Genomic DNA, 27,848 nt, shown 5'->3' on the forward strand with positions numbered 1-27,848 from the left:
AATTATTTCAGTCGTGTCTGACTCTGTGCGACCTCATAGACAGCAGCCTACCAGGCTCCCCCGTCCCTGGGATTCTCTAGGCAAGAACACTGGAGTGGGTTGCCATTTCCTTCTCCAATGCATGAAAGTGAAAAGTGAAAGTGACCCCATAGATGGCAGCCTTCCAGGCTCCTCTGCCCATGGGATTTTCCAGGCAAGAGTACTGGAGTGGGGTGCCACTGCCTTCTCCATATTAAGGGCTAGCAAACTTCAAAATCAATTTGTTCATTTTTAATTTTAATCAGCTTTCTGCCACCAACCCCCAATTCAAATCTCAGTATAAAAGCTTGAAGAAATCAGACACCTTCAAAAACGCAAAACAATCAAACAAACCCCCCCCCCACAAGTTCACAGGAGGCCCCAAAGCATGTCATTACCTGTTTCTGAGGATATGAAAAAGCTTCTTTTCCTATGGTGCGAAGAACAACATGGTGCTGACCTTCCAAAATAAGCTGCTTACTGTCTTCCACTACATAAGCCTAAGAAGAACAAAACACAAAAACGTTACCCCTGCTTGGCAGTAACCTCAAAAGTAATCAAGGCAAAATCTGCTGGAAAGTTGAGGTATTACAGCTAATATCTATCAAATACCAATACTCATGACTGTGTCAGCATTTCTAACTTTTATTCATTCCTTCAATCAATAAAGTATCTGTCAAAATCTGCTCTGCCTCAATATAAAACAGTTGGCCTGGATATTGGAGAAACAAATCTTGAAACCTTTCCTAATTTTCTCTAGAATGCTTAAGAAGCTAGCCCAAAAAGAACAGTGCTATACCGTAACACAAGCTTTTTTCTTTACTGGATTGACAATATACAGGCAAAAGGCTTTTTCTTATACTTGTGCTTCTAAGACATACCAGAGTTATCACATAGTAGAGCAAAATCAGTGAGTATAATTGTAAATCCTATAAGTGGAAATGCCAGGTCCTTGGAGATCTTAAATTTAAGTACGTAAGCTTAAAAAAAAAAAAAAAAGGCTTTTTTTCTTCTTATACAATGGCCTAATTTAATCTATATTAAAACTTATTCCAGCATGTAATTCTTCTTCTTGAACTTCTTCTATCCTGGAGAAAATAAAATCTCTAAATGGCTCTGATATACTTAACATCACATTATGCAAATACAGATAGTTAAATTCTTTTTTTTTTTTGACAAGCCCAATGTTTTTTAACTATTAGACTCAACAGATTCAAAATTACTTAGTCAAATGCTATAAACATTCCAAAAATGTTTATTTTCAATTTCTATACTTAACACGTGTGGCAATTTGCCATCCACTGATCACACTTGGAGAAGTGCTGCACTAAGGCCCAGGCAGGCCCAAGGCCTGCTTAGCATCCATCCACACATAACTGAGAAATGCAGGAGGAGTTAAATAAATACTTGATGAAGTGATCTTTAATCGAGAATATGACAGCTGATAGAGTCCTGACAAAGGACACACATCTCTTTCAGTGGTCTTGTGAGATCAAAAAAAAATCATGCATAACCCTATAATGCAGTCTCTCCTGTACAAAGTCTTCGTTTTTCAAAACAAACCTTTATTTTTGGTTAAGAATAATTAGAAGCTGTATTACACCCCCTTGGGCTTTCCCTGGTGGCTCAGATGGTAAAGAATCTGCCTGCCATGCAGGAGACCCGGGTTCAATCCCTGGGTCAGGAAGATCGCCTGGAGAAGGGCATGGCAACCCACTCCAGTATTCTTGCCTGGAAAATCCCATAGGCAGAGGAGCCTGGGGGCTACAGTCCATGGGGTTGCACAGTTGGACACGACTGAGTGAGTAACACTTTCACACTTTCAATCATACCCCCTTACAACTAATTTTTTTTAAACAAAAATGTTGTCCAAGGTCTTAGTTTTCTTCTGAATCGTATTTTATTAGAGTGCTATGTTCCCTAAGCATCCACTCCACAACTTATATGAATTGTCAGGTTTTCTTTCAGTGAAGGCGATACTTTGTGCATTATCCAGAGCCCTCACTAAGGAAAATCTACTAGTCACTTTCTCAACGAGCTGAATCATAAACTTATCACATACCAGACAATATCCCATCCTTTAATCTATTCAAACTTCCATTTCCTAACTGTGGAGCATCACAGTCTTGGGTAGTTTTCTTCTTCTTCATGCGATCAGCAATAGTAGTAGCTGATTTTCATTCAGGGTGATTTTTAAAATGAAAACTCACCCCTCCAACCAAGGTTACTGTGGGCTCAACAGTAAGTACAGAATACAGCACACATTACTCAAGATCCTATCTCGGATATATTACAATTGTTACATTGCAGGCGTTTGTGGAGTGACAGCTACAAATGCATAAGGTCTATTATACACTTAATGGATGGTTGGTTTACATAAAGGGGCAATGCTATTGAGGCTAAAAATAGAATTTTGACTCAAAGCTTCAAGGACATTTGATTTCAAGGTAACAATGTATAATTTATCCTTATAGCATTAAGCATCTTTACCTTCTATAATCAACAAGAGTCAATTTGCTTAAGTACTTTTATTGGAACTCATGTAAAGCCAGCTTGGTTTCAGGAAAGTTGATTTAAAAATGTACAGCTTGGTAAAAAGAACATGCTAGAACATCTGAATTAATTTAAAATGCACGTTCTGATCATCTACCATGAACATGTCCCAGTGTTAGGCCTCTGTACTGGACAATACAAAATAAAACCTCTTCACATAGTTCAGGTGAATATCCCTAGGCAAGGTCCTAAATTTCAGTGTAGAATCATTTCTAAAGACACATATTTAAGATACAAAAGGGTATACTGTGAAAAATAAATCTCTGTATTATAGTTCAAGTTAACTTTGCGTGCGTGCTAGGTCACTTCAGTCATGTCCGACTCTTTGCAACCACCAGGCTTCTCTGTCCGTAGGGATTCTCTAGGCAAGAACTCTGGAATGGGTTGCCATGCCCTCCTCCAGGGGAACTTCCCAACCCTGGGATGGAACCCTCAGTTAGGGGAGACCAATGCCTAAATTACCTCATTCTAGTCTGCCATGCAGAGAAGGCAACGGCACCCCACTCCAGTACCCTTGCCTGGAAAATCCCATGGACGGAGGAGCCTGGTGGGCTGCAGTCCATGGGGTTGCTGGGAGTCGGACATGACTGAGGGACTTCACTTTCACTTTTCACTTTCATGCATTGGAGAAGGAAATGGCAACCCACTCCAGTGTTCTTGCCTGGAGAATCCCAGGGACAGGGGAGCCTGGTGGGCTGCCACCTATGGGGTCGCACAGAGTCGGACATGACTGAAGCGACTTAGCAGCAGCAGCAGCAGTCTGCCATGAGTATGTGTAGATGGCATTTCAATCTGTTTGTTTTTTTTTTAATTAAAATGGTATTTTCAAACAATCTGGAAAATTTCAGAGATCAACAATTAGGTAATTATAAATAATTTTTTTGTTAATTAGAGTGAGATAATCATATGGCAGGGTTATATTCAACAAGAAAGTCCTCATCTGCTAGAAAAGCAGTTTGCAAAATGCTTTTACAGATGAAATATTATGTCATTAAAAATATATAGTACAAAATAAAAACAAAGGAAGGTAAAAATAAAGTAAAGGAGCTAATGGAATACCGGTGGAAAATGAACAGCAGCAAATTAGTGGCTGCTGGAGCCTGAGTAATGGGTACCTAGAGGTATGTGGTGTTATTTTTCCTTTTACAGAGTTTGAAAATGCTCACAATAAAGAGTTTAATAATAGCACTTTGCTTTCATGGAGCTTATGTTTTACAATATTCTCAGTACCTCTTGTAAGTAGTAAGTAACAGAATAAAGTCATTTAATTTGAATGAATATTTTTTCCTTTAGGCAAAAAAAAAAAAAGTCATCTGGAATTGTTAACAAAAAGTTATAAAACAGCTTTCAAACTCAAATTGGAAAATTTAAGCAGAAAAAATATACACAGTAGCTTACATTTACTGTTCAGCCTAAGAATCAAGTATAAATAAGGCTTGCTGAAATAATTTAACAACACATACCTTCCACAACACCACAATATTCAAATCCACCTCATTGCACTTCTGGATTAATTTCGTAACATCCTCTACTGACTGTTTTCCTGTATGCACCGAAGACTGGGCTTGTGGTTTCTTCAATTCAGAGGATAAACTCCTATAGAAGAAGTCTGCACATGGGCTTGCTGAACTTACTATCTGTTAAAAGGAAATCACTTGTCTATATGTGTTTTCAATTAGATATACCCTGCCAAAATTTGTATTTCTACAACTTATACATTTCTTATCAATTTGGTTGAATATAAGAAGGCCACCCTAATGCTTGAACACCTAAAATATTTGGTACAAATTACCCTGAATCTTAAATCTATACTGCCACGACATTAACTTGGACCTTCCAAGTATCCAGGGAAGACAAATGGGTATTAAAATAAAATAGGAAGTTAACTGTTGAGAATCTGAAGAACATATATATAAATATGTATGTATAACTGAATCACTTTGCTGTGAACACTTGAAACTAATAAAATATTGTAAACAATTCTTCAGTTTTAAAAAAAGTAGATTGTTAAAAAGAAAAATTTTAAATTATTTTTTCCTATTTAAAAATTTGTTTTACTATTAAAAATAACAAGTATTTCCCAATCAAATACTTGGAAGACTAGGTGATACCCAATGAAACACAACTCAAATGAAATTATTGGCATTAACTTGGCTTTTACACTTGAAGGGAGAGAATAAGGGAAAAGACTTTTAAACAGACTCAGAACTACAGAATTTCCCCTAGTTAATAGAATACTGTGTTTAACTTTAGAATCTCGACACTTAATTTCCTGTATTATAAATTCTGTTAAGCAGATGTTAAGCTTCCAAGTTAACTATTAAATATTAATAAATATGTAAGATTTTCCCCCTCAGACATGAACTTTTTTCTGTTAAACCACTGTTCACATAGTTCGCTGGTTACAAAAATTACAAAAAATTTTCAGTTATCTCATTACCAAAAAAAAAAAAATTACGAACAGCTTATTATTTGGGTCTCAGAACCATTTGATATTCCCAAATCCAGGGGATCATCATCTGTATGTTCCACTGTGATCACTTTTCCAAATAGGTAGGTTCTTTCCTATAATCCTGTTCCTTTTTTTAATGCCAAGAGCTAAATTTATCTCCTGAGTATCTTACAATCTAAAAGAAAGCTAATTTTAAATTACTAATTAAAATGGCATACTACATATAGCATTTTTATTTGATTTGGGACATGACAACAGTTGCAAAACTCAACAAAGCTGACATGTTCATCCACCAAAGAATTTAGAGATTACCAGAGTAACAGTTTTGCCAAAACAGTCAAGATACTCCAGAACTATAACTTTAAATATCAAATGCTATTAGGTTTACTTGCATACCTGTTCATTTCCAAAGATGATATCTGCAAAGGTGTATTTTTCTGAGACCTCCGTAACAACTAAAAAATGGAGGAGAACAAACTAATCATATCATTGGCACGAAACAGAAAATGACCATTTAAGAAAGTGTGACACTAAAATGAATTTACCTTCTTCTTCCTTACATTGTGTTGCCTTGAAACAAAACTTTCCCTTCTCCCTACTGGCAAGTTTGGCGTCTAGGAAAAGAAAAGAGTAAATTTCAAAGATCTTTCTCCGTTTGTAAAATAGTAAAACCTAGTTCATTACTCAGACTTCTATAGCCAAACTGGAAAACATTTCATCATTAGAAATAATGTTTAATGGCATCTGGTCCTATCACTTCATGGCAAATGGAGAAACAATGGAAACACTGACAGACTTTATTTTCTTGGGCTCCAAAATCACTGCAAATGGTGACTGCAGCCATGAAATTAAAACACACTTGGCTCCTTGGAATAAAACCTATGACCAACCATTAGACAGCATATTAAAAAGCAGAGACATTACTTTGCCAACAAAGGTCTAAATAGTCAAAGCTATGGTTTTTCCAGTAGTCATGTATGGATGTGAGAGTTGGACTATAAAGAAAGCTGAGTGCCGAAGAACTGATGCTTTTGAACTGCGGTGCTAGAGAAGACTCTTGAGAGTCCCTTGGACTGCAAGGAGATCCAACCAGTCAAACCTAAAGGAAATCAGTCCTGAATATTCATTGGAAGGACTGATGCTGAAACTTAAACTCCAATACTTTGGCCACCTGATGCGAAGAACTGACTTACTGGTAAAGACCCCAATGCTGGGAAAGATTGAAGGCAAGAGAAGAAAAGGACGAGAGAGAATGAGATGGTTGGATGACATCACGTACTCGATGGACAAGAGTTTGAGCAAGCTCCGGGAGCTCTTGTCGGATAGGGAAGCCTGGAATGCTGCAGTCCACGGGGTCGCAAAGAGTCAGACATGACTGAGGAACTGAACTGACTGAAAAACATCTTTGCTTTTCTCTCAGTGAAGCAAATCTCATTCAATTCTTTAAAAGGGTAAGATTAAATTTTCCTGAAATTCATGTTCATACAGATAAACAGAAATTTTGAAAACTTAGAATTTGGGAGCCAGGGAGCACACAACCCCACCATGCTATCATTTCATTTCCTATCAGTATTTTTCCATGTGGATAATTTGTATCAATATTATTATATGCACATAGTTTGCTATGATGCATTTTCCCACTATATAACAGACACATTTTAAAAGCTTATATATTTTAATGACAACATGAGTTGTAGCTTAATTCACATTAAAGATAACATTCAATTTTTCCATATTAAACATAACCCTGAAATAAACTGCTCTCAATATATGGATCTTCTTATATTTTGAATTAATTCCTTTGTATAAATTCCAAAAATAAGGATTACTGTGAGGCTAAGGGTTTAAAACATTTTTTTAATCTTTTAAAATACATGTATAATTCTTTCTAGAAAGAGTATCATTTTGCCAGCTTCAATCTATTCTGACAAGCACTAAGCACTCTCATATTACTGGCAAGATGATAAAATGATAGAAATATTTTGGAAAACAATTAGACAATACATATCACAAGTGTGCATGTTCTTTTAAGTGTTACATGGGTTTGGAAATACACAGAAAAGCCAATCAACATACAAGTATGATTATATACAGAAAAACAGCTTACCAACAGTAAAGGAAACAAAGAGAAACTAGTCTATATGCTTCTGTACTATTTGAAATTTTGACTGTGACCATATACTCAAGCACTAATTTTACAATCGAATTTTTATTTTTTTTTTGATAGATCATTTCTAAAAGTCACTATCGAATTTGTTACAGTACTGCTTCAGTTTTATGTTTTAGCTTTTTAGCCACGAGACATGTGGGATCTTAGCTCCCCAATCAGGGATCAAACCTGCACCCACTGCATTGGAAGGTGAAGTCTTAACCACTAGACCACTAGCGAAGTCCCACAACTGAATTTTTTTAAAAAAGAATATACAAATAGAAAAGATGTGCAATAAAAAGATGGGAAATCATTGATTAAGATGGGTAGTTTCATTAAAAATCATGCAATGTAATGAATGCACAATTTAATGCTTAAAAAAGTTAATTATAAGAAAAGCACCAATAATCTTATTATATTCTGGTACTGTTCTGAAGAAGAGTAAACTAATAAACTAGTAACTAATAAAGAGTAAACTAATAATCAGAATTTATTCTGAAGAGGGAAAAAGCACAAACCTTTGTTTTCAGAGAGATTTACAGACTTCTGTAACTTCCAGTGTTTACTACTACTTGATACTTGTACTATATGGAATTCCTTCACACCTGCTTCACTCTATCAAAAAGAAGTAAGAGAGTCATTTAGAATTTAGAGGCACTAACTTAGTATATTCTACTGAGAAGGACACTGCTATCAAAGTCACTATCAGTTAACATAAGATGCAATTTTTATTCTGAAATAAATTAACACTATATATTTCAGGAATGGCAATTATTTAAATTCCTTCACAAACATTCTTAAAACAGGTAAGTCATCACCTATCCAAGAAACAGATTTAATTATACTTCTGGTGGCAAATTTTTAAATACTGAAAGGCATTCAGTTATTAGAATCTATCATAGTGAGTTATTTATCAAAAATTATTTATCAATTTTTAATCAAAACCATAGCACTTTCATTTTTTTTTCGTCTTTCTATCACATTCTTATTAAGGCAAAAAAGCAACAAAGAACAGAATCCCAAAATACAATCAACTTGAAATAACCTTACAAATTTATGGAGTTGAAAGAAAAAGGACATTACAGAATTAATAACAATTCAAATCGGTATCTAAACTGAATCAATCTGAAGCTAAGATTCTATTTTAATAAGATCACATTCCCTTCCTTCAAGAATTTTCATTTTTATATTTAGAGTACATAAACAGGAATGGTAAATAAAATGTTTGAAATGCTTTATATAAAGGAAATGGTACTGTTGGAAATGTGTAAGTGAGGGGTTATCAAGTTACTACTGAATGTGAAATCCTAATAGAACTTTGTAAATTTAATCACATCAAAAGACGTTCTCAATGGTGAGACTAGAAAGCATTTTATAAGATCTCTTTTGGGTTGAATTAGTGGTATGTATGGCTATATACCATATGACTATGCAGCATATTAATACCACTAGATCCTTTTATTTGAAGCACTAAAGGATAAAGCCACAAAAGCAAATTGAGAAGTAGGATATTTTTATATTCTATTCCAAATGAACACTCCCTAAATTCCTAGCTTATGCTGTCTTGTGAAGGAAAAAAATTCATTAAAAACAAAGTTTATTTTTAAACCAACTTACAGTATTGGTATTTTCCACATCCACAAAGACTAGCATATTGCCTCCTCTGCCCTCCTCATCTTCAAGAGAATTACTTCTGCAGACAGTGGCTCGCACATTCAAAGATCGGCTGGTACAAATGACTGCAGTATGTCTTAATATTCTGTGACTAAAGAAGTAAAAATTACAAATTTAATCTAAGAACCTCTCCCAGCACTATGATTCTCTAATTCCAAATAAAGTTTTTAAAACCTATTCACTCTCAGGACCATTTATACTATTAAAAAAACAAAGACAATAATGTAAGAGTATCTAGTTAGCCTAACTTTAGTTCAATTCTTTACTCCCAGTTCGGAAGAAAACTATTAGTCTCCCTTTTTCCCTGCTCAAACTCATTCAGAGCACAGACCTGAAAGTAATCATCATATAGTTACGTCTTGATTATGACTCTTCTGATAATAGTTCCAAAGTTACTGGATGCCTACCAAGTACTGATAAATTACACACTTTCACCTGGCATTCAAGGCTCTCCACAAGAGAACTTTACAATTCAATCTTCATTCCCGTTTTACACATTTTACACTGTAGCCAAACTAACTATATTCAGTTTGTATCTCCTAACTTGTCAATATTTATCCATATATACAGCTACTTCCTGGAATACCCACTACTCTTTTGCCTATACCCTTTGACATTCAAATTCTGAAACCTTTACTTTCTTTGGAAGCTCATTTCACCACTACTACATTCCACAAAGCCTTAATGAATTGCTTTGGCCAGAGGACTCATCTTAAGGGGAATTAACATTTACTGAGGACCTAACAACATACTTTTCCTTACAAGTATTGTATCTTTTTGTTCTCATAGTAAACCTTTTATGATATTTTAAATAGTCAAACAAATTTTAAAAAGTAGCACAATTATTCCAAGTTAATTCTGTAAAAATGACAATAGGATTAGCACGAAATACTCTGTCGTGCAAATATACAAGCTACAGCTCCTTGTGTTTTGATTTCTTCAGAGATATCCATAATACCACCCAAATTACTTGCTCTGCAAACACACAAGTTTGGGGAGGCAGAGGAGGGCACTAGAGAAAAGGAAAAGTTAAAATAATTTTCTTTAAAAAGGATGACTGTAGGCAACCTGTCTTCATATACTAATGACACTCTTAATTCATGGTACCTGTGAATTTCATTATTATGTGGTAGCTCTGACCACAGAGCTGTATCAAAAAGCCATGAAGTTTACAGAAAGAAGCATGAAAAAGATTAACGTAGCTTAATTTTTTTTCCACTTCTGGCTACTCAGATTAGGGACAACCTCAGATAAAAACTTCTTGCATAATTTGGATAATGGTAATTTCTTAGTAAACAACAACATATGTTAACAAATAATAAAATGTTTATTTGAATGGGTATATACTTTCCTGGTGGCTCAGATGATAAAGAATCTGCCTGCAATGTAAGAGACCCAGGTTAGATCCCTGGGTCAGGAAGATCCACTGGAGAAGGGAATGGCTACCCACTCCAGTATTCACGCCTGGAGAATTCCATGGACAAAGGAGCCTGGCAGTCTACATACACTTAGTCTATGAGGTCGCAAAGAGTCGGTAACACTTTCACTTTTTTTCATATATACGTATCCTTAATGCAGAGGTTAAATCTAAAAAATTTTGTAATACTCACCGTATTTTAGGCTGCTTTTTAACACTTTCATAGTAAAACAAAAAGTTAATTTCATGGACACCTTCTTCATCTGGCCCACGTAACCACATTGGTAGCTGAACTGAAGCTCCAGGTAGAAGAACAGTGTCAGGAAGGGGAACAGAAATCACCTCTGGCTGACTTCCTATGCCGATGCCAAAGTCCACAGACGAAGCTGATGATACGAGTGCTGTACACACAGAGGTAGAATCTGTCACAACAGTCTTGTAAGCACTACAGTTCTCGGAAGCCGAGGGACTCAGCGGTGTTAAAACAGCTGTGTTACCACCAAAGGTAAAGAACTCTGGACGTTTAGAAACAACCTTCAATCCAGTAAGAGGACATTTGCTGACATTGACAAATTCTACATAGGCTTTTCGGATTTCTCCACAGAGGAGCCCTGTAGGAAAATGTATAAAGAACACCTGCATTGGAGGGAAAAAATATTATTATATTGTCTGTTAAAAATTCTGAACCTCTACTGAATAACACTTTAAGTTGCTGTTATTTCTTTACTACAAGGTTACAAGTATTTTATTCATTCTCTTTGATATCTCCCTGTGTATATGGTTATTAAGAACTCCATGAGTTCTTAGACAGAGACCAATGTTACTCAGTAGCAGATTTCAGAGTTACATATTAAAGGTACAATGTCAACAACTAGAGGGCCACCGGCAAAATTTTCACAACTGTGTAGATTATGGTTAAGACAAGCTATTAAGCCATTTAACATGATTACATGAACAGTTATCAGCTGAAGAGCCCTTAACACTCTCAACTTAAAAAGTAGCTCATCTATTTATTTATACATCATTAAAATGAAGCGATGCACAATAGCTCTGAAAAGAGGAGAACATACAGAAGCATGATTCCATATCCATAATTTTTAAACCTGGTATCTCTGAATATCCTCAGGGTTCCCATAACCCAATGTGTGAGGGAAACCTGATCTCACTAACAGATTCTTTATAGACTAAGTGGGAATTTAGTGCAATATTCATGTGGTTCATTCAAGCTATGTTAATGTGCTTGATAACTGGTGCTGCCACAAACCCAACAGGGGTCACAAAATGTGGAAGATAAAAACACACATGTATATGCGTGATTTCTAAATATTAAAAAAAAAAAAAAAAAACCTTTCAACACATGCCTGGCCTCAGGATTTCAGAGAGGGACTGTTGACCTTTACTAAAGAGCTAGAAATATGGACTAACAAAACCATCCAGTAAGTCATTTGCATTTAAAAGATCCACAAGCGTAAATGTCAGAAGTACTCTGACAGAATCACAGAAAGGAGGGATAAGAGAGTAAGAGTGTGAGTAGTAAAGGTACAGCTGGCTGTCCCAAAGGAGTTATCAAAGTCCAGTGGAAATATCTGTGTCTTTCAATCTAAGTTTGAATAAGACTTCATTCTGGCCAAATTCTTAAGGCATCAGATAAAATCAGGGGAAATGAGAAGCTTCAGAAATGGACACGAGACAATAAGGGATTAATGCAGAAATCCAAAACACAGGTTAAAAAGTTAGGAAAAAACAAACTAAGCATAACACTATACTGAAAACACAGATAATGTACTCATTAGCCAGTACCAAATAAGCTTAGTCAAATAAGCTAAAATTTGTGAAGGAATATCAATTTTGAGTTGTTACATCAAAAACAACCGCATGAGTAACCAGTGAAATAAGACTACTGTAAAGATGCACTAAAACACATAGACACCCAGACAGCATGGGTAAGGCAACAGCACTGGCAGAAGGGGAAGGGTGGTGGACTAGGACCAGTGAGAAACCATATGTAGGATACTCTGTATATATCTTCAGAATAAAGTTTTACAAAATATACTGTGTTGACTCTAAGGAGAACCAGTATATCTAGCCTTTACTTCAAATGCATCTCTGCTAAAAGTCCTCATAAAAAGTTTATGTTTTAGACAGCTTCAAACTTTAATGGAAAATAAGACCAAGAACCAGGACTTTCACTTCTACTAATTAATCCTCAAGATGCGTGATAGGCATATAAAGTAAAAATGATACACGTAAGGCTAGTCATTGTGATTTCATCTGTAACATCAAGTGATCTGACATGATAGGCAAGTCTGGTTGAATAAATGTCATATATACAACATACTGCCTACAGTGAGAACCTGAAGGGCCTGCTCTTCTATTTTTCTATGTACAACTTTTTTCTAATGAAATGTAAAAAAAATTAATAAGGGAAGAAAAAGTTTTGCAATGACACCGTTTTTTCCTCCAACAGAACTTAAAAACAAAATATTTCTAATCAGTAGATACAGCTCACAGCTGTATGCTTTCAGTATGCTACACACCTGACAGTTAACACACGACACTTTAATTTTCATCTTTTCTCAGCTTCGGAATTTTCATGCTCACTCTGTTTTGATTAAGAGACTATTTCATCAGATGTTGTAGATTGATTACTTCTTTCACTACTCCCTTAAACACTTCAAACATCTACAAAATATTTCTGACATAAGGAATGGGAATATTCTACGAATTTTTTTACTAATATTAAGGTATATTTAATAGTAAGGTACTATTACTCATCCAAATATAATAGACGTTCTTTTAACTAAGTTAAAAATCTTAAATGATGAAAACCGCCAGATGAAAGATAAAGTATGTGCAAGTATTTATTAACCAGAAATGAGCACTGACTTCAGTCGAAAGTCTTCTACTTGCCCTATACAACTCTTTATTTTTTATTATTATTACTAGTGTTTCCTGCATTGACAGGCGGATTCTTTACCATCAGGCCACCAGCGAATCCCCCGTACAGCTCTTTAAATGCAACATAATTATTGTTGCTGTTTAGTCACTAAGTCATGTCTGACTCTTCTGAGACCCCCATGGACTGCAGCCTGTCAGGCTCCTCTGTCCATGGGATTCTCCAGGCAAGAATACTGGAGTGGCCTGCCATTTCGTTCTCCAGGGCATCTTCCCAACCCAGGGATCAAACCCATGTTCTCATACTTGGGTGGTGGACTCTCTATCACTGAGCCACCTGGGAAGTCTGCAACATAACTAAGCAGGTGTAAAATCTGGGCAGAAAACATGCAGCTCAACAATACCTTTTGCTCAACACATACAGATATCACCATTTTCATGAGCATGTTACCTATCCCACCACTATAAGTATAGGATTAGTACCCATAAAATCATCCAATGAGAAAAAGGAAGTAACATCCAATTAAAGGGCATCATATGGACTTAAAGAAGAAAAAAAATCACATGGACAAAAAAAATGAAGACTAACCAACCTTATCAGTTATCAAAGAAACGTCATTTTTCACCAGCCTGATTTACAAAAGTTAAAAAAAAATAAAAATAAAAACACGATAGTATCCAGTATGGCACTGACACGAGGCAATGGCACTCTCATTCTGAAGGAAAAGTGTCAATTCTGAGAGGCTTGCTAAAGGTAATTCTGTAGTACATTACACAATTGATCCAACAATTCCATTTCTAAAAGTCTATAGCCTAAACTAGAGCATGGACAAAATATATACATAATGTTTACTGCAGAACTGTAATGATGAAAAGCCAGACCCATACCCATCGATACATAAATGACTAAAATACAGTATAATGTATCTAAATAAAGGCATACCTTATGTAGCTGTGAAAGAATTTTTACTGAATGAGAACAAAGACCAGGTTTTGTTGAGAAAGGCAAAAAGCAAGTCACAGAATAAAATGTGCAGTATGATTACTAAAAATATATACAAATATACAAGGAAAGGTCTGAAAAGAGAAACATCAGTTTGGTATCACTGGCTGAAGGTGAATGACTAAGCTTCTAACCCCCGCCTTCCAGGGCAATCTGAGGATGCAGGAGGAAGAACCTCCTTCCAGGGTTCACACTTACACTCCATGGCTGTGCCAGCGGCCTGCCTCTCAGGTAGCTGATTCAAGGTGGGCCACAGTTCTCTCCTAGACACTTGATATATCTTGTAATGAAGTGGCACAAAGACCAGAAGTTGTAAGACTAATAAAGTTGTATCAAAATAGGAGTTTGGGATGGACATGTACACACAGCTGTGTTTAAAATGGATAACCAACAAGGTCCTACTATACAGCACGTGGAACTCTGCTCAACGTTATGTAGTAGGCTGTGGGAGGGGAATTTGGAAGAGAATGGATACATGTATACGTACGGCTGAGTCTCTCTACTGACCACCTGAAACTATCAAATATTGTTAACTGGCTATACTCCAATATAAAATAAAAAGTTATTTAGAAAGTAATGCCTTCTAAAGGCTTTACAAATTTCCCACAGCTGCTGAGTCCTTATTCTTTCTTGAGCTTACTGTTCTATGATGGTTTATAGTTTCCATGAGGTTATTCCAAAATCCTTTGAACTAAATAATAGGTGTGGGGAGGGCGGTGGTGGCAGTGGGTTTAATACTACCTAGCATCAATTTCTATCTTTTGCAGCTAAAAGACTGCATGAAGGCATGACAGTGTGGGACACAAAGAAAATGAAATGAATATTGCTTTTATTCATACACCTATCTATATTGCTTAAACATTTTATAAAAATTAACTGTTATTTTTATATCTTACCCAGAAAGAGTCACTGATTTTAATAACAATCAAAGTGTTCTTTTAGAAGCTTTTTCCCAACTTCTATTAATATTTTGAGGATTATATCTTATAACCTGGCTGTGACTTAATGACAATTTGCATGATTATCTTGTCTTTGTGAATTACATCTATTTAACATTAGCTTACCAAGAATTTAAAACTGCACTTCAATATATCAACAATCTCAAAGTCTAAAATTAATCTATCCAAAATATCATCCTCACCTTAGAGATAAATTATTAAGCCCATGAATTTTTAAAAAGTGAAATACCTCCAATAGTGGCATTTCCTCAGTAATTATGGGATCTAGACGTCGATCAGGACCATATTTAATAGACGTTTTCTCTTCTTTTGTGTTGTTAAGTCGAGGACCTTGAATTTCTAAATCCTGTCTCCCTCGGACTGACATACTCAAGGAATGTTTTCCTGAAATAAAAAAACAATCAATGCCCTAAAATAATTTGATAAGTTAACTGACATCAAGTTAACCTGAATATATGAGTACTGTATGTTTCAGATTATTTCTAGAAGAACTCTAGACAATTACCAATTAACACGGTTAAGCAAAGAACTAAGCGTATTTTATGTTCAGGTTTAACCACATCTACTATTGCATGCTGCTTAATTTCTCATTTTCTTAGGACTTACTTTGCAGAAGGACTGTACATCATCAAATGGGAAGTTTCTGAAACCTATAATTAACCAAAAAGACCCATCTGACAGAATAGCTATTCATATTCAAATATATATACTAATTTGAATTATTTCTGGATTATAAATAACTACACTTTCTCAACACTTAACTGTACCTTCTCAATAGACTACACAAAGAAAATTATAACATACATAGCTTTCTCAAAATTAAACTCATTTAATACGCATGTGAGCTTTTCCCCAAAAACTTCCACGCACTGCACGTAGGTGTGAAAATAGCAAAGGCAGACAACTGTATTTCCTGCAGGAATACTTAGAACCTATCGCTCAGTCGTGTCAAACTCTTTGTGACCCCATGGACTGTAGCCTACCGGGCTCTTCCGTCCATGAGATTTTCCAGGCAAGCATACTGGAGTGGGTTGCCATTTCCCTCTTAGCAGGAATACTTAGAACCTTTAATATGCTGAAGCTCACTGTGATATGCTCAGACTAGACATATAAGGTAACATTTCCATTACCTCATTTGACCCAGATCCCTATCAGCATTTTACACTAAAACTTCATTTAAATTCTACTATAAGGTACAATTTATTTTAATAGGTAATTCAGGGTCTTCGCCCACTAACATCATAAAAAATTTATAAATTATTTATTAATGCATGTATTTGGTAACTTGAATGAAGTAATTAGCTATAATTTATTGACAATCATAACTTTGTGGTACAAAATTAAAATCATAGGTTAGTGGGAAAGGAAAGAAGCTTCAAAAAGTTTTTAACACTCAGCTAACTTACTTTAAATATTTAAAAATTAACAATATTATTTGTAGAAGAATCTCCTCTGGTGTTTGTCAACCAAGAATTATACATGTAGTACTAAACTGCAGAATACTATACTTTAGTGGCAATTTTTTTTTTTATAATTTTTGAATTCTTATGGATTCATTCCATTTCAGTATACGGTCCAAAAAAATGTTTTACTAAATTACCCTAGATATGCAAGCAAGGAGAAATTTCAAACTGAACTTTAAAAGAACCAACAAATTTTCCAAGTGGTCCCAAAAGATTTCTCAATATTAATAATAAGCTTTTATAAATGCTAAATTCAAGTCTGCTAACTATTAATTTGTTAAAAATAGACAGGTATTAAAATGAAGAGACAGGAGAGAGGAATTGTATAGTAAATTCTCTCTCTAGTCTTGTCAACTTAAACTCAAATAGCAACATATAATTATTACAAAATAATGAGAATGGTTTCCTGAAATTAAAGGAAAAAAAAAAAAAAAGACAAGCTGTGTTAAACATGTATCTGGTAGTTTTACTTTTCAAAAATTTGTAAAATTTATCAATTCTGGGGAACCAAGAATACCAGCTTAACTCTAAATCCTTCTCTTTTTACAAAATAGATGACAGAATTTTATGTCATTTCACATTCAATGATGTGGAAACACTGGTCCTTAGTTCACTCTATGTTTTTATAAATATTCAAAAAAAAAAAAAGACTATCCTAAGTCAACCTTTGTACTGGCAGCAGACATCTCAACCAATGGTTCAGCTCAGTTCAGTTCAGTTCAGTCGCTCAGTCGGGTCCGACTCTTTGCGACCCCATGAACTGCAGCATGCCAGGCCTCCCTGTCCATCACCAACTCCCGGAGTTCACTCAGACTCACGTCCATCGAGTTGGTGATGCCATCCAGCCATCTCATCCTCTGTCGGCCCCTTCTCCTCCTGCCCCCAATCCCTCCCAGCATCAGAGTCTTTTCCAATGAATCAACTCTTCGCATGAGGTGGCCAAAGTACTGGAGTTTCAGCTTTAGCATCATTCCTTCCAAAGAAATCCCAGGGCTGATCTCCTTCAGAATGGACTGGTTGGATCTCCTTGCAGTCCAAGGGACTCTCAAGAGTCTTCTCCAACACCACAGTTCAAAAGCATCAATTCTCCAGTGCTCAGCCTTCTTCAGAGTCCAACTCTCACATTCATACATGACCACAGGAAAAACCATAGGCTTGACTAGCCGGACCTTTGTTGGCAAAGTAACGTCTCTGCTTTTGAATATGCTATCTAGGTTGGTCATAACTTTCCTTCCAAGGAGTAAGCGTCTTTTAATTTAGAATACATTAATTTAGAATTTACTAAATGTGGATCAGTAACAAAGAAGAAAAATACATAGGGTAGAACCACAGAATTATCAAAAATACATCAGAAGGGAATAAAGTTGTTTTTTTTAAGCAACTGCAGAGTTAAAAATAATTCAATTATTCATTCTTTCATCTGATTAAATGTCTTTATTAAAGGTACTTTAAACCTAATTTTAAAATATCTCATTTCTCAATTTATTCTAAGGAGATTTACTTATTAGCTTCTAATTGTTCAGCAATGCTATAGCTTTACCTGTGTGACATCCAGGAAGAGCACCAATGCCATCTACTGCCACAGAGCCCTGAATGGTACCAAGGTTATACACAACTCCCAGAATATGCAGCTCCCCTATGTGATGGGGAAAGAGCTTTAGCCTTGCCTGTGGAGATATTTAAGTCACTCTTATTATCTGTTTTCACAATATCTTAAATAGCGCAACACCTAAATTCTGTACTGTTACAGAAATAAAAACTCAGACCTAAATTTATTTAATTCTCAACTGATTTCTCCTACTGGAAAGCATTTTTTTCAAAAGAAACTTTCTAAACTCAATAATTATAGGCATCACAACTTTTAATAAAAACCAAGATATTCTGGCCAACCAAATATCATATGAAATTACAACATTCAACCCAAGAAGAAAGCAAAACCTTTTTTTACCAGGCTTCTTAGGAAATTAACAAACTAAAAACCGCTGCAAACCTACTTTCCCAACCTATTTTCTTCTATGTAATTCCAGTTTCCTAAGATGATAAATTTTAATTTTTAAGAAAACTGGAAAACAAACTGAATAAACAGGCTTTTAAAATCTGTTGTTATTTTACTTTTAGAAAGGCGTGACAGAAAAGTAATAATTACCACTTTAGATTCTTCACTATTAATTAAGAATTCTGAAATAACTTCAGTTCCAATCATTTCAGGTTCACCTTTTACCTGAAAAGTAAATTATGTAAAATATACATTCGAACGAATCAAGTATCAGATTATTAACACTGCTACATATCAATACTTAGCAACAATGACAATAGCTATAGTTAGCATTTATTAGGTTTTATTATGTGCTAAGCAATATACAAAGTGAACAACATACAAAACAGAAACAGTTATAGATACAGAGAAGAAACAGATAGTTGTCAGAGGGGAGGCACTAGGGGGAAGAAAGAAATAGGTGAATACAAAAAAAAAAAGGAAATAGGTGAATGTGATTTAAGAGTACAAACTTCCCCTTACAAAGTAAAGGAGTCACAAGAAGTACAAAGTGGGGAATAGAGTCAATAACTCTGTAACATCTTTGAACGGTGACAGACAACAACTAGACTTATGGTGATCCTTTTGAAATGCACAGAAATAGCGAATCACTGGGTTGTGTATCAGGAACTAATGCAGTGTTGTAAGTCAACTATACTTCAAAAACAGAACAAACGAACAACCTCATGGAAAAAGAGACTGATGTGTGGTTATCACAGGCAGGAAGTGGGGAGAGGGGCAACTGGATAAAAGCAATCAGAAGTTATAAACTTCCAGTTATAACATATAAGAAACAATGTAAAGCATAATAAATATAATTAATACTGCTACATGTTATATAAGAAAGTTGTTGGGAGAAAATCTTAAGTGTTCTCATCACAAGGAAAAATTTTATACTTTTAATTTTCAACAATAAGCATATTATCCGGAGAAGGCAATGGCACCCCACTCCAATACTCTTGCCTGGAAAATCCCATGAACGGAGGAGCCTGGTAGGCTGCAGTCCATGGGGTCGCTAAGAGTCTGGCACGACTGAGCGACTTCACTTTCACTTTTCACTTTCATGCACTGGAGAAGGAAATGGCAACCCACTCCAGTGTTCTTGCCTGGAGAATCCCAGGGACGGGGGAGCCTGGTGGGCTGCCATCTATGGGGTCACACAGAGTCAGACACGACTGAAGTGACTTAGCAGCAGCAAGCATATTATCATACATTTTGTAATGAGGGAAAATAAGCATAAGAAAAGAGTAAGTTCAGCTCCCTGAACAGAAACTGCTGAAATGTTATTACAGCATCTGTTAGACTATTACTGAAACATGCTTATTACAAATACCTTTTAACAACTTACTAGTTCTTTAACTTCTTCATTATCCTTTCCACTGACATATTTAGGTTGAAACTTCCAGAGCAATGACAAATCAGTCAACAAAAGTGGAACTTTCAAAGGATTTCTAAAAGCCACTTCCACTGTTATTGGTTCTGCAAAAGAAAGGCCTAAGTTAGTAATTTTAATAAACCCCACACATCACCATATGCTTCAATTCTATGAACACACCTTGCTTTCAAAGCTCTGCATTTCTGCCTAGACTGTCCTTTTTCTCTATGTAAATGTGCATTTATTCAGGATATGGTTTTGAAATTACCTTCCTTAGAAGATTTCCCCCATAATTTTTCTGTACTCTGTCATTCTCTCTTCTACATTCCAAAAGCACACTGAATATTCCTGTATTAAAGTCCCCACTGCCTGGTTTTATAAATGCAGCTCACTAGTACTCAATTTACTTTTGTATCCTCAGCCTCCCCTCATATTTGGCATGCAAAAAATTACCGTGAATACACTGTAAGCTAAACAAACAAGTAAAAAAACATGAATAAAAATTCAAGTGTATTACCTTCCACAACTGCAAGGGGAAACCTTGAGTTATCTGAATAACTGTTCAAACAATACTGCGTGGGATGGAAGTTGGATGGAAGGACTCCTCTGTTGACCACAGACACCACTTGTTCCTCAAGCTCTCGCCACTGCTGAGAGGATTCAGAGTCATATTCTTGATCAAGACTTACATGAGTAGCTGCTTGCTTTTCACCTTAAAAATAAAAAAGAAAAGTGCCACTACTAAATACACTTATTTATTAACACCTGCCCTCAAATGAAATATATTTTAAATAAAAATCTAAGGTATCCAAATACATACATATACCATTCTTGCCTTTTTCAATTTTAGCTGAGAGAAAAATATTCTGTTACTAATTCTAGCCTAATTGGAACTCAACTTGTAATACTGATGCTCTTTTCCTTCTGACTCTGACAGAATATCTTCTCTTAGTGTCCACAATTTTATATGAAATACTTCAAATATATGGACAAAACATGAAAAATAATATAACAAATACTTGTGTATCAAAATTTAAGAAATGTCAACTTTGTTATAAGAAACCAAATTTTATTTAAAAAAACACAATAAATGTTACAGATGGAGCTGATTTCCTCTATGTCACCTTCCCTAATTCTCTCTCCTTCATCTCTTCCACTGGTACCAATTCTTCCCAGAGCTATTCCAAAGTTGAAGTATAGCATGCACATTCATAATTTTTGTTTTACTTTATCAAATATGAGTGTATATATAAACAACTCATAGAACTAGCGTATATGTTTGAAATTTATGTTAATGGAATAACTTTTGATCCATCCTTCTGCAACTTTTTTCACTCAACTTTATGTTGTGGGTATCATCCACATTGAAATATAAAGAATTCATTCACTCACGTCCTACAGCATGAAACCAATATATGGAGGTACCAAAATCTATCGATTCATTCTGTTTCATTTTTTTTGCTACTAAAAACAATGCTGCTACAAGTACCCTGATAAATATTTTAAATAAAAGACTAAATTAGCTCTCAAAAAGAAACATACCAAGCTCCAATTAAAAAGACTTAAAATTACAAAGTTTAACATGCATAAAGACCTTTAATATATTTAAACTTTTGGCCCAGTATTGCCATTCTAAAGCTCAATGCTAAGGAAATAATCCTAAATTTTTAAAAAGTCTCACAATAAGAACAGCAATTATATTGGCAATTGTTCGTTGCATCTGTGTACATTTGAAATTTTCCATAATAAAATGTTAAGACAAGATTCATCCACAAAGATGTCCATTACAACTTAGATTTCACATAATCAAAAAAGATGGACACCATATAGCAAATATTAAAATACTTTATATCCATTGAATGCATTACAACCATTAAAAATGTTTATCAAGATTATATAATCTTTATATTATGAGAATTTCTTTATATTATGTGAGAAAAGTCATTATACGTACAGCTATTTTGTTGTTATCGTTTTTAGATTTTAAAGCCGGAAGGAAAAGCACCGAAGTCGTAGGTTCAAGTGGCAGGATGATAGATGATATGGTCGAGTTGTTTACTTTCAAATACTCTTTAACAATTACACATCATTTTTTAGTGGAAAAAGATGAAATAACTTCAAAGAAAAAGTCACTAGGTAACAAAGCCAAATTAAACTTTACTAACCATCTGCTGGTCGTCTGTCATGGCCAAAGAAAACTCGGGTTGCTGAACTGTTAATATATGGTAAAGGAAGCTGTGGTAAGGGACCGTCTGGTGAGAGTTGACTTACATTCTAAGAGAAATACAAAAGACGAAAAGAATTTTTGAGAGAACTCTTATCCGTCCTCATTTTTAATACATAAGGTATTAAAGGCGTGTTAAGAAAGAATATTAAGAATCACTAGTTTTACTTAACATACGAGTCATAAAATTTTACGATGAAGAACTTTAGATATATTTATTTTGGTCCAAGAGAATCTCAAGGTTACTCAGCAAGTTAGTTCTCTCTGGACGCTAAAGCTCCAAATATTATTTTTATATGTGTTTTACTTTCTAGACTCATTATAGCATTCTATCTGCCAAAATTCTTACCCATATGATTTAAAATTACTAAAGTAAAAAAGGGTAATTATATTCTGCAGGACAGATAAAATATTTACTATTCATGGACCTTGAGGAAAAAATTACAACTTTCCATTTTGTCCACAAAATAATGCTTTAACTTTGCTATCCTGTCTCAGTGAAATGTTTTTTCTTCCTATTAATTTTTCTGCATTACATCAAAGTAATGTCTACCTCTCACAGATCCATATCTACTCATCTTTCATAGGAAACAGAGGAATGTACTTTTCCAAAGAATGGGACAATAACCCAAATGCTGTAAAACCAGTTATAATTCAAAAATACATAATGAAGAAAACAGTCCCAAAAGCTCATGGTATTTTTTTTAAGATTCCAAATACAGCCACAAATCAAATGCTTACTATAATATTAAAATTCTCTTTTATGAGAACTGTAGAAGGGCAATGTAACTCAGATTTATAACCAAAAGCCTAGTCTGTTGCACTTTATTATGAAAGATAGTTATATGTAGTCTAATAAAACCACTTATAAGATTCTTACTAGATAGTACTGAAAATGAGTTTTGCTGAAAATAATGGCAAATATAATTTTAATATCCACTCCTGAAAATAAGTATTCACCTTGTAAACATAAAGATATTCTCTGAGGAAGGCCCCTTGTTGAGCAGCAGATTGTTTACTTTCATTGATTAAAATATGCCTGAAAGCAGACACAGCATTGTCCAGTTGCCTGAGAGTGTAGGACTGTCGCCCAATGGTGAAGTTAATATGATCCTCTGCAAGAGACCAGCCTTTTCCTTTGTAAACTTGCATGGCTTGACAATAGCAGCGTAAAGCATGTTTTTTCTGTAAGAAAATATATAAAGCAAAGTATTATAATCCAAATTTCTCTGGGACTGGACAAACACACACACAAATCAAGTAACTAGTTGAGTTCTTCTAACAGAGACTGGGATGATGAAGAAAATGAAACTAAACTTTGCAACGATCGCTAAAAACCAAGAGGTCCTGAAGCAGACAAGCAGCTGCTCTGTCCAAGGGTAAGAAGTCTGAGAGGTCAGGAATAATACTGACTTTGTGAAAAACCATCTGGGAATTTCCAGAGCAGCAGCAGGTGGAGTCATAGATCAGTGAGAGACTTGCTGTTAGCTTGTAGCTGAGAGCTATCGTGCGAAGTTTAAATTTGGTTAGTCACTATACCACTGCCCTGGACTGAATAGTAAAGTGTGTTCTAATTCTGCATATATGAGTATGAAGGTGTATGTGTCTACATGTATTTGTTGGTCTTTGATAGTGACAGAGTTTGGCATTCTTTTCTTCTGCCTAAGGCTGCATCCTACCACACCCTTGAGTATATGTTAGGCTTTAATTACATATTAATGCCACTCTCTGAACTCAGACAACCTCCATTCTAAACACGGGATTTGGTATTCCTGGCAGCTCAAGACCCCGCCTGCAATGCAGGAGACCTAGGTTCAATCCCTTGGTCACAAAGATCCCCTGGAGAAGAAAATGGCTACACACTCCAGTATTCTTGCCTGAAGAATCCCGTGGACAGAGGAGCCTGAAGGGCTACAGTCCACGGGGTCACAAAGAATCAGACCTGACAGAGCAACTAACTTTTTTTCACTTTTTAACCAAGAAAACGGTTTCTCTCCACTAAACCTTTTCCTTCAGAGTAAATTCTTATACCCACCCTCTTCCAAGGTAGATTAACAAAATCTGTATCATTTTCAACCAGAATTGGTCAATTTTTTTAGGAAATGTTAAAGGCAAATCAAAATTATCTGCCACTTGATAGCATGCAGTGAGAACATAGTCTCTTCTTTGTGATACTCCTACAAATATACCCAATTTGAATCTCAGGATGAGGAAACATTCAACAAGCCTAAATGGAGGCACATCTCTACAAAATAATTGGCCTATAGTCGTCAGAAGTGTCAACATCATAAACATCAAAGTACCCTTCTGACAGGATCCTTCACTATACAGCCATCAAAACTTGAATAGGGTCTGAGGATTAGATAGTAATACTGTATTAAGTGCTAAGTTCTCAATTGGCATTGTTGTTTTACTGCTGTAGAGGAAAAAAGAAGTTTGTTTCTAAGAAAGAGGAAATATATCCTAAAGTATTAGGAGGGTACTGGGGCACCAGGTAGACAACTTAACTCCCAAATGGCTCAGGTGAACAAGTTTCTGAACTGTACTTGAAACTGTTTTATAGGTTTGAGATCATTTCAAAATAATTTTTTTTTAATTTTATTTTTAAACTTTACAATATTGTATTAGTTTTGCCGAATATTGAAATGAATCCACCACAGGTATACCTGTGTTCCCCATCCTGAACCCTCCTTCCTCCCCATACCCTCCCTCTGGGTCGTCCCAGTGCACCAGCCCCAAGCATCCAGTATCGTGCATCGAACCCGGACTGGTGACTCGTTTCATACATGATATTATACATGTTTCAATCCCATTCTCCCAAATCTCCCCACCCTCTCCCTCTCCCACAGAGTCCATAAGACTGATCTATACATCAGTATCTCTTTTGCTGTCTCGTACACAGGGTTATTGTTACCATCTTTCTAAATTCCATATATATGCGTTAGTATACTGTATTGGTGTTTTTCTTTCTGGCTTACTTCACTCTGTATAATAGGTTCCAGTTTCATCCATCTCAAAGTAATTTTTAAGTGATGTTTCTTAAAAACAAAACAAAATAAAAATCCCAATCTCCATATTGCATTTAGTAAAGGAACACAAATACTGAATCTTAAAAACTGAGAGATACAGAGAACCAATAAAATGTGTCTAAATGTCAAGTTCAAGTGCATTTTTTAGACTCTCTTGGAAAAGCATCTAAAGAGATTTAAGAGGTAACAAGGATTTAAAGTCTGCCTTTTAAAGTAACAGAAAGATCGTCCAGGGTATACTGGGCATAATCAGAAACACCTTCAGACTTTAATTTTTTTTAATACTGATTATAATGTTGTTTCTCTTTTTAAATACCTTTTACTTGTTAATACTCTTAATGGAAAAAACTGAACTATAAACAATTTCTGGGGACAAGATAAGCAATTCGGCATGAACTTGCAATCACAGAGGACTGAAAAATGACATCACTGTATACATATAATCTCCTCTATGCTCCGCACTCATCTCTGTCAATAGCCACATCTGGTTTTTTTTGGAGCTTCTCAGAAACAACTTGGCCTGAGTCAGAATTATGTACACGATGAGCACCTTTATCTTCCAAGGAAGACGCTGTTCTTGACCAACTTCAATGGGACATATATTTGCTTTTCTAACAGGTCTGCATATTTCAGATTTCTACTATTTGAGAAAGTGATCCTCCGGGTTCAAGGTATATAGGTCACAAAACAGCAAACCAGCTACTTTGGAATCATTAACTCCACAAGATAACTACAGTTAAAGATGATTATTAGGCCAGAGAGCAAATGTATCTCAACCTACCAGAATGTAGCATTTTTAACCTGCCATGCACTTCCTAGAGGCAGTATGTCCGGTACCTTTAGAAGGTAAATACAAGATCCAATGACATCATAACCACAAACAAAATCATTCACAAAAGTGGACAAAGATGTGGAAAAATGACAGAACCATTTCTAGTGGGGCATGTAATTTTTCTTCTGCTTAACACATTTTGTAGATTTCTCTAATAGAACACTTTAAGCAAAGAGAAACAATGGGATAGTATATTTCAGATGCATTTGTACTAATTATGGAAAATGGACTGTGAAAAATCAGAGCTTTTTTTCTCCCCTCACTTCAGAACCTGAGAAATTCTAATCATAAAGTACATAAAATTATTATAAAGACTTAATTTCATAAATATTTTTACAATTCTGTATTTAATATAAAGCAAGTTCACGTATTTTCTAACTTCCCATTTTCCAAAAGTAGAGGAACTCAATCTTGAAAAGTTGATTTTTAAAAATCATGACATTCTTCCATGAAATTCAGAGTAATTTTGAACACCTTTCTTTCTTTGCACCTTTGAATTAACACTGGCATGTTTCTGTTATCACAAGACTTTGAAAAAGGAACATTCATAAAAATTCATATCAATTAAATTCAAAAAAATCCTCATACTCCCTGACTAGATTAAAAAATTCCTTAAGAGACAAGACCATGTTAGTTTAACAAGTGTAAGCTCAGCTCCTAGCAGAGTGCTTGGAATATACAGATGATTACTCAGCCCATATTTTTACATATACTTATAGTAAACCACCAGGGACAGAGAAGCCTGGCAGGGGTCACAGTCATGCAGTCCATGGGCCTGCAGAAAGTCAGACACAACTGAGCACACACAGACCCAAATGACCGCATCTCAGGTGCTATTACCATTCTCTGCCTCAAGAAGGCTCCCTGCAGCTAATGTTTAAAAGGACTACTGGGGAGAATAGCTCCAAATTAATAAAGATCTCTTCCAACCCAGCTGCTCCCAGGGAGAAGAGACAGATGACTTCAACCCATTAAATATTTAGCAAATACCATTAAGAGATACTCTGAGAGACAACAGAAGACCAGAGTTGAAGTAGGGAAGGTTCAATCACCTTTAAGAAGAATTAAAGTTACTTAAGTGCAGTATATCTGGCCTTCACATATATCATTTAGCCTCAAAGAAATCTGGGCAAATCGCAAATTTTATTTAAAAAAAAAAAAAAAAAGGCTCAAAGACATAACTTTAAAAGTTAAGTTGTGAGCACAAGGTCAAGATTTAAACCCAGATTTGTTTAAAACCAAATCTCATGTCCTTACCAATGTACATTACCTCAGAACAAAATTTAGTTTCATCTTAAAAATTTTAAATCAAAAAATTGACAAATAACATACATTTATAAAATAAACAAGTTACGACAAATAAAAATTAAAATAAATAAAAAATTATCTTCTTTTTAAAGCAAGCACACTCACCTGCCCTGCTTTACTGAACCGGTGGCCTGCCAATATCATATGAAATGCATATTTTCTAACCATGGGACTCTTCATGTTTATAAAGCAATGTGCCGCCTGTTCCAAAAGAAGTGCACTTCGAAGATCAGAATCCTATTGAATGTTTAAAGAAAAAGAAGGTTAATTTCACAAAAATTATAGTTAATTAGTGAAAAAACATTTTCTTCCTTAAAATGATATACAGCGTATCCAATATAAATTAGAAGTATCTGAGGACAGAGATCAAGAGACAATCCAGTCTTGATGATTCTTTCTTCCAATAAGCACAAATTTTAAAAAAAGTTCAAATAAGTCTCTACCATGAAATATTTTCTTTCG

The 27,848-nt window shown here is 35.2% G+C and overlaps 1 protein-coding gene across 2 annotated transcripts in view; it reads right to left on the reverse strand.

Moving 5' to 3' along the window:
• TRAPPC8 (trafficking protein particle complex 8) overlaps positions 1-27,848 on the reverse strand; it is an 86,742-nt gene that overhangs the window by 12,109 nt on the left and 46,785 nt on the right. For both annotated transcript variants that reach the window (XM_010828969.1, XM_010828968.1), the window contains exons 12-26: positions 27,492-27,623; positions 23,178-23,402; positions 22,159-22,267; positions 20,511-20,705; positions 19,967-20,097; positions 18,730-18,804; positions 18,124-18,250; positions 15,350-15,504; positions 10,457-10,899; positions 8,790-8,937; positions 7,691-7,787; positions 5,569-5,637; positions 5,420-5,478; positions 4,035-4,208; positions 417-518 (exon numbers count right to left, since the gene is read on the reverse strand). In XM_010828969.1, coding sequence (XP_010827271.1) covers positions 417-518; positions 4,035-4,208; positions 5,420-5,478; positions 5,569-5,637; positions 7,691-7,787; positions 8,790-8,937; positions 10,457-10,899; positions 15,350-15,504; positions 18,124-18,250; positions 18,730-18,804; positions 19,967-20,097; positions 20,511-20,705; positions 22,159-22,267; positions 23,178-23,402; positions 27,492-27,623 — 2,241 coding nt within the window. The remainder of the gene's footprint in view (positions 1-416; positions 519-4,034; positions 4,209-5,419; positions 5,479-5,568; positions 5,638-7,690; positions 7,788-8,789; positions 8,938-10,456; positions 10,900-15,349; positions 15,505-18,123; positions 18,251-18,729; positions 18,805-19,966; positions 20,098-20,510; positions 20,706-22,158; positions 22,268-23,177; positions 23,403-27,491; positions 27,624-27,848) is intronic.

Source organism: Bison bison, unplaced genomic scaffold (genome assembly GCF_000754665.1).
Source record: "Bison bison bison isolate TAMUID 2011002044 unplaced genomic scaffold, Bison_UMD1.0 scf7180017864498, whole genome shotgun sequence".
Lineage (NCBI taxonomy): Eukaryota > Metazoa > Chordata > Mammalia > Artiodactyla > Bovidae > Bison > Bison bison.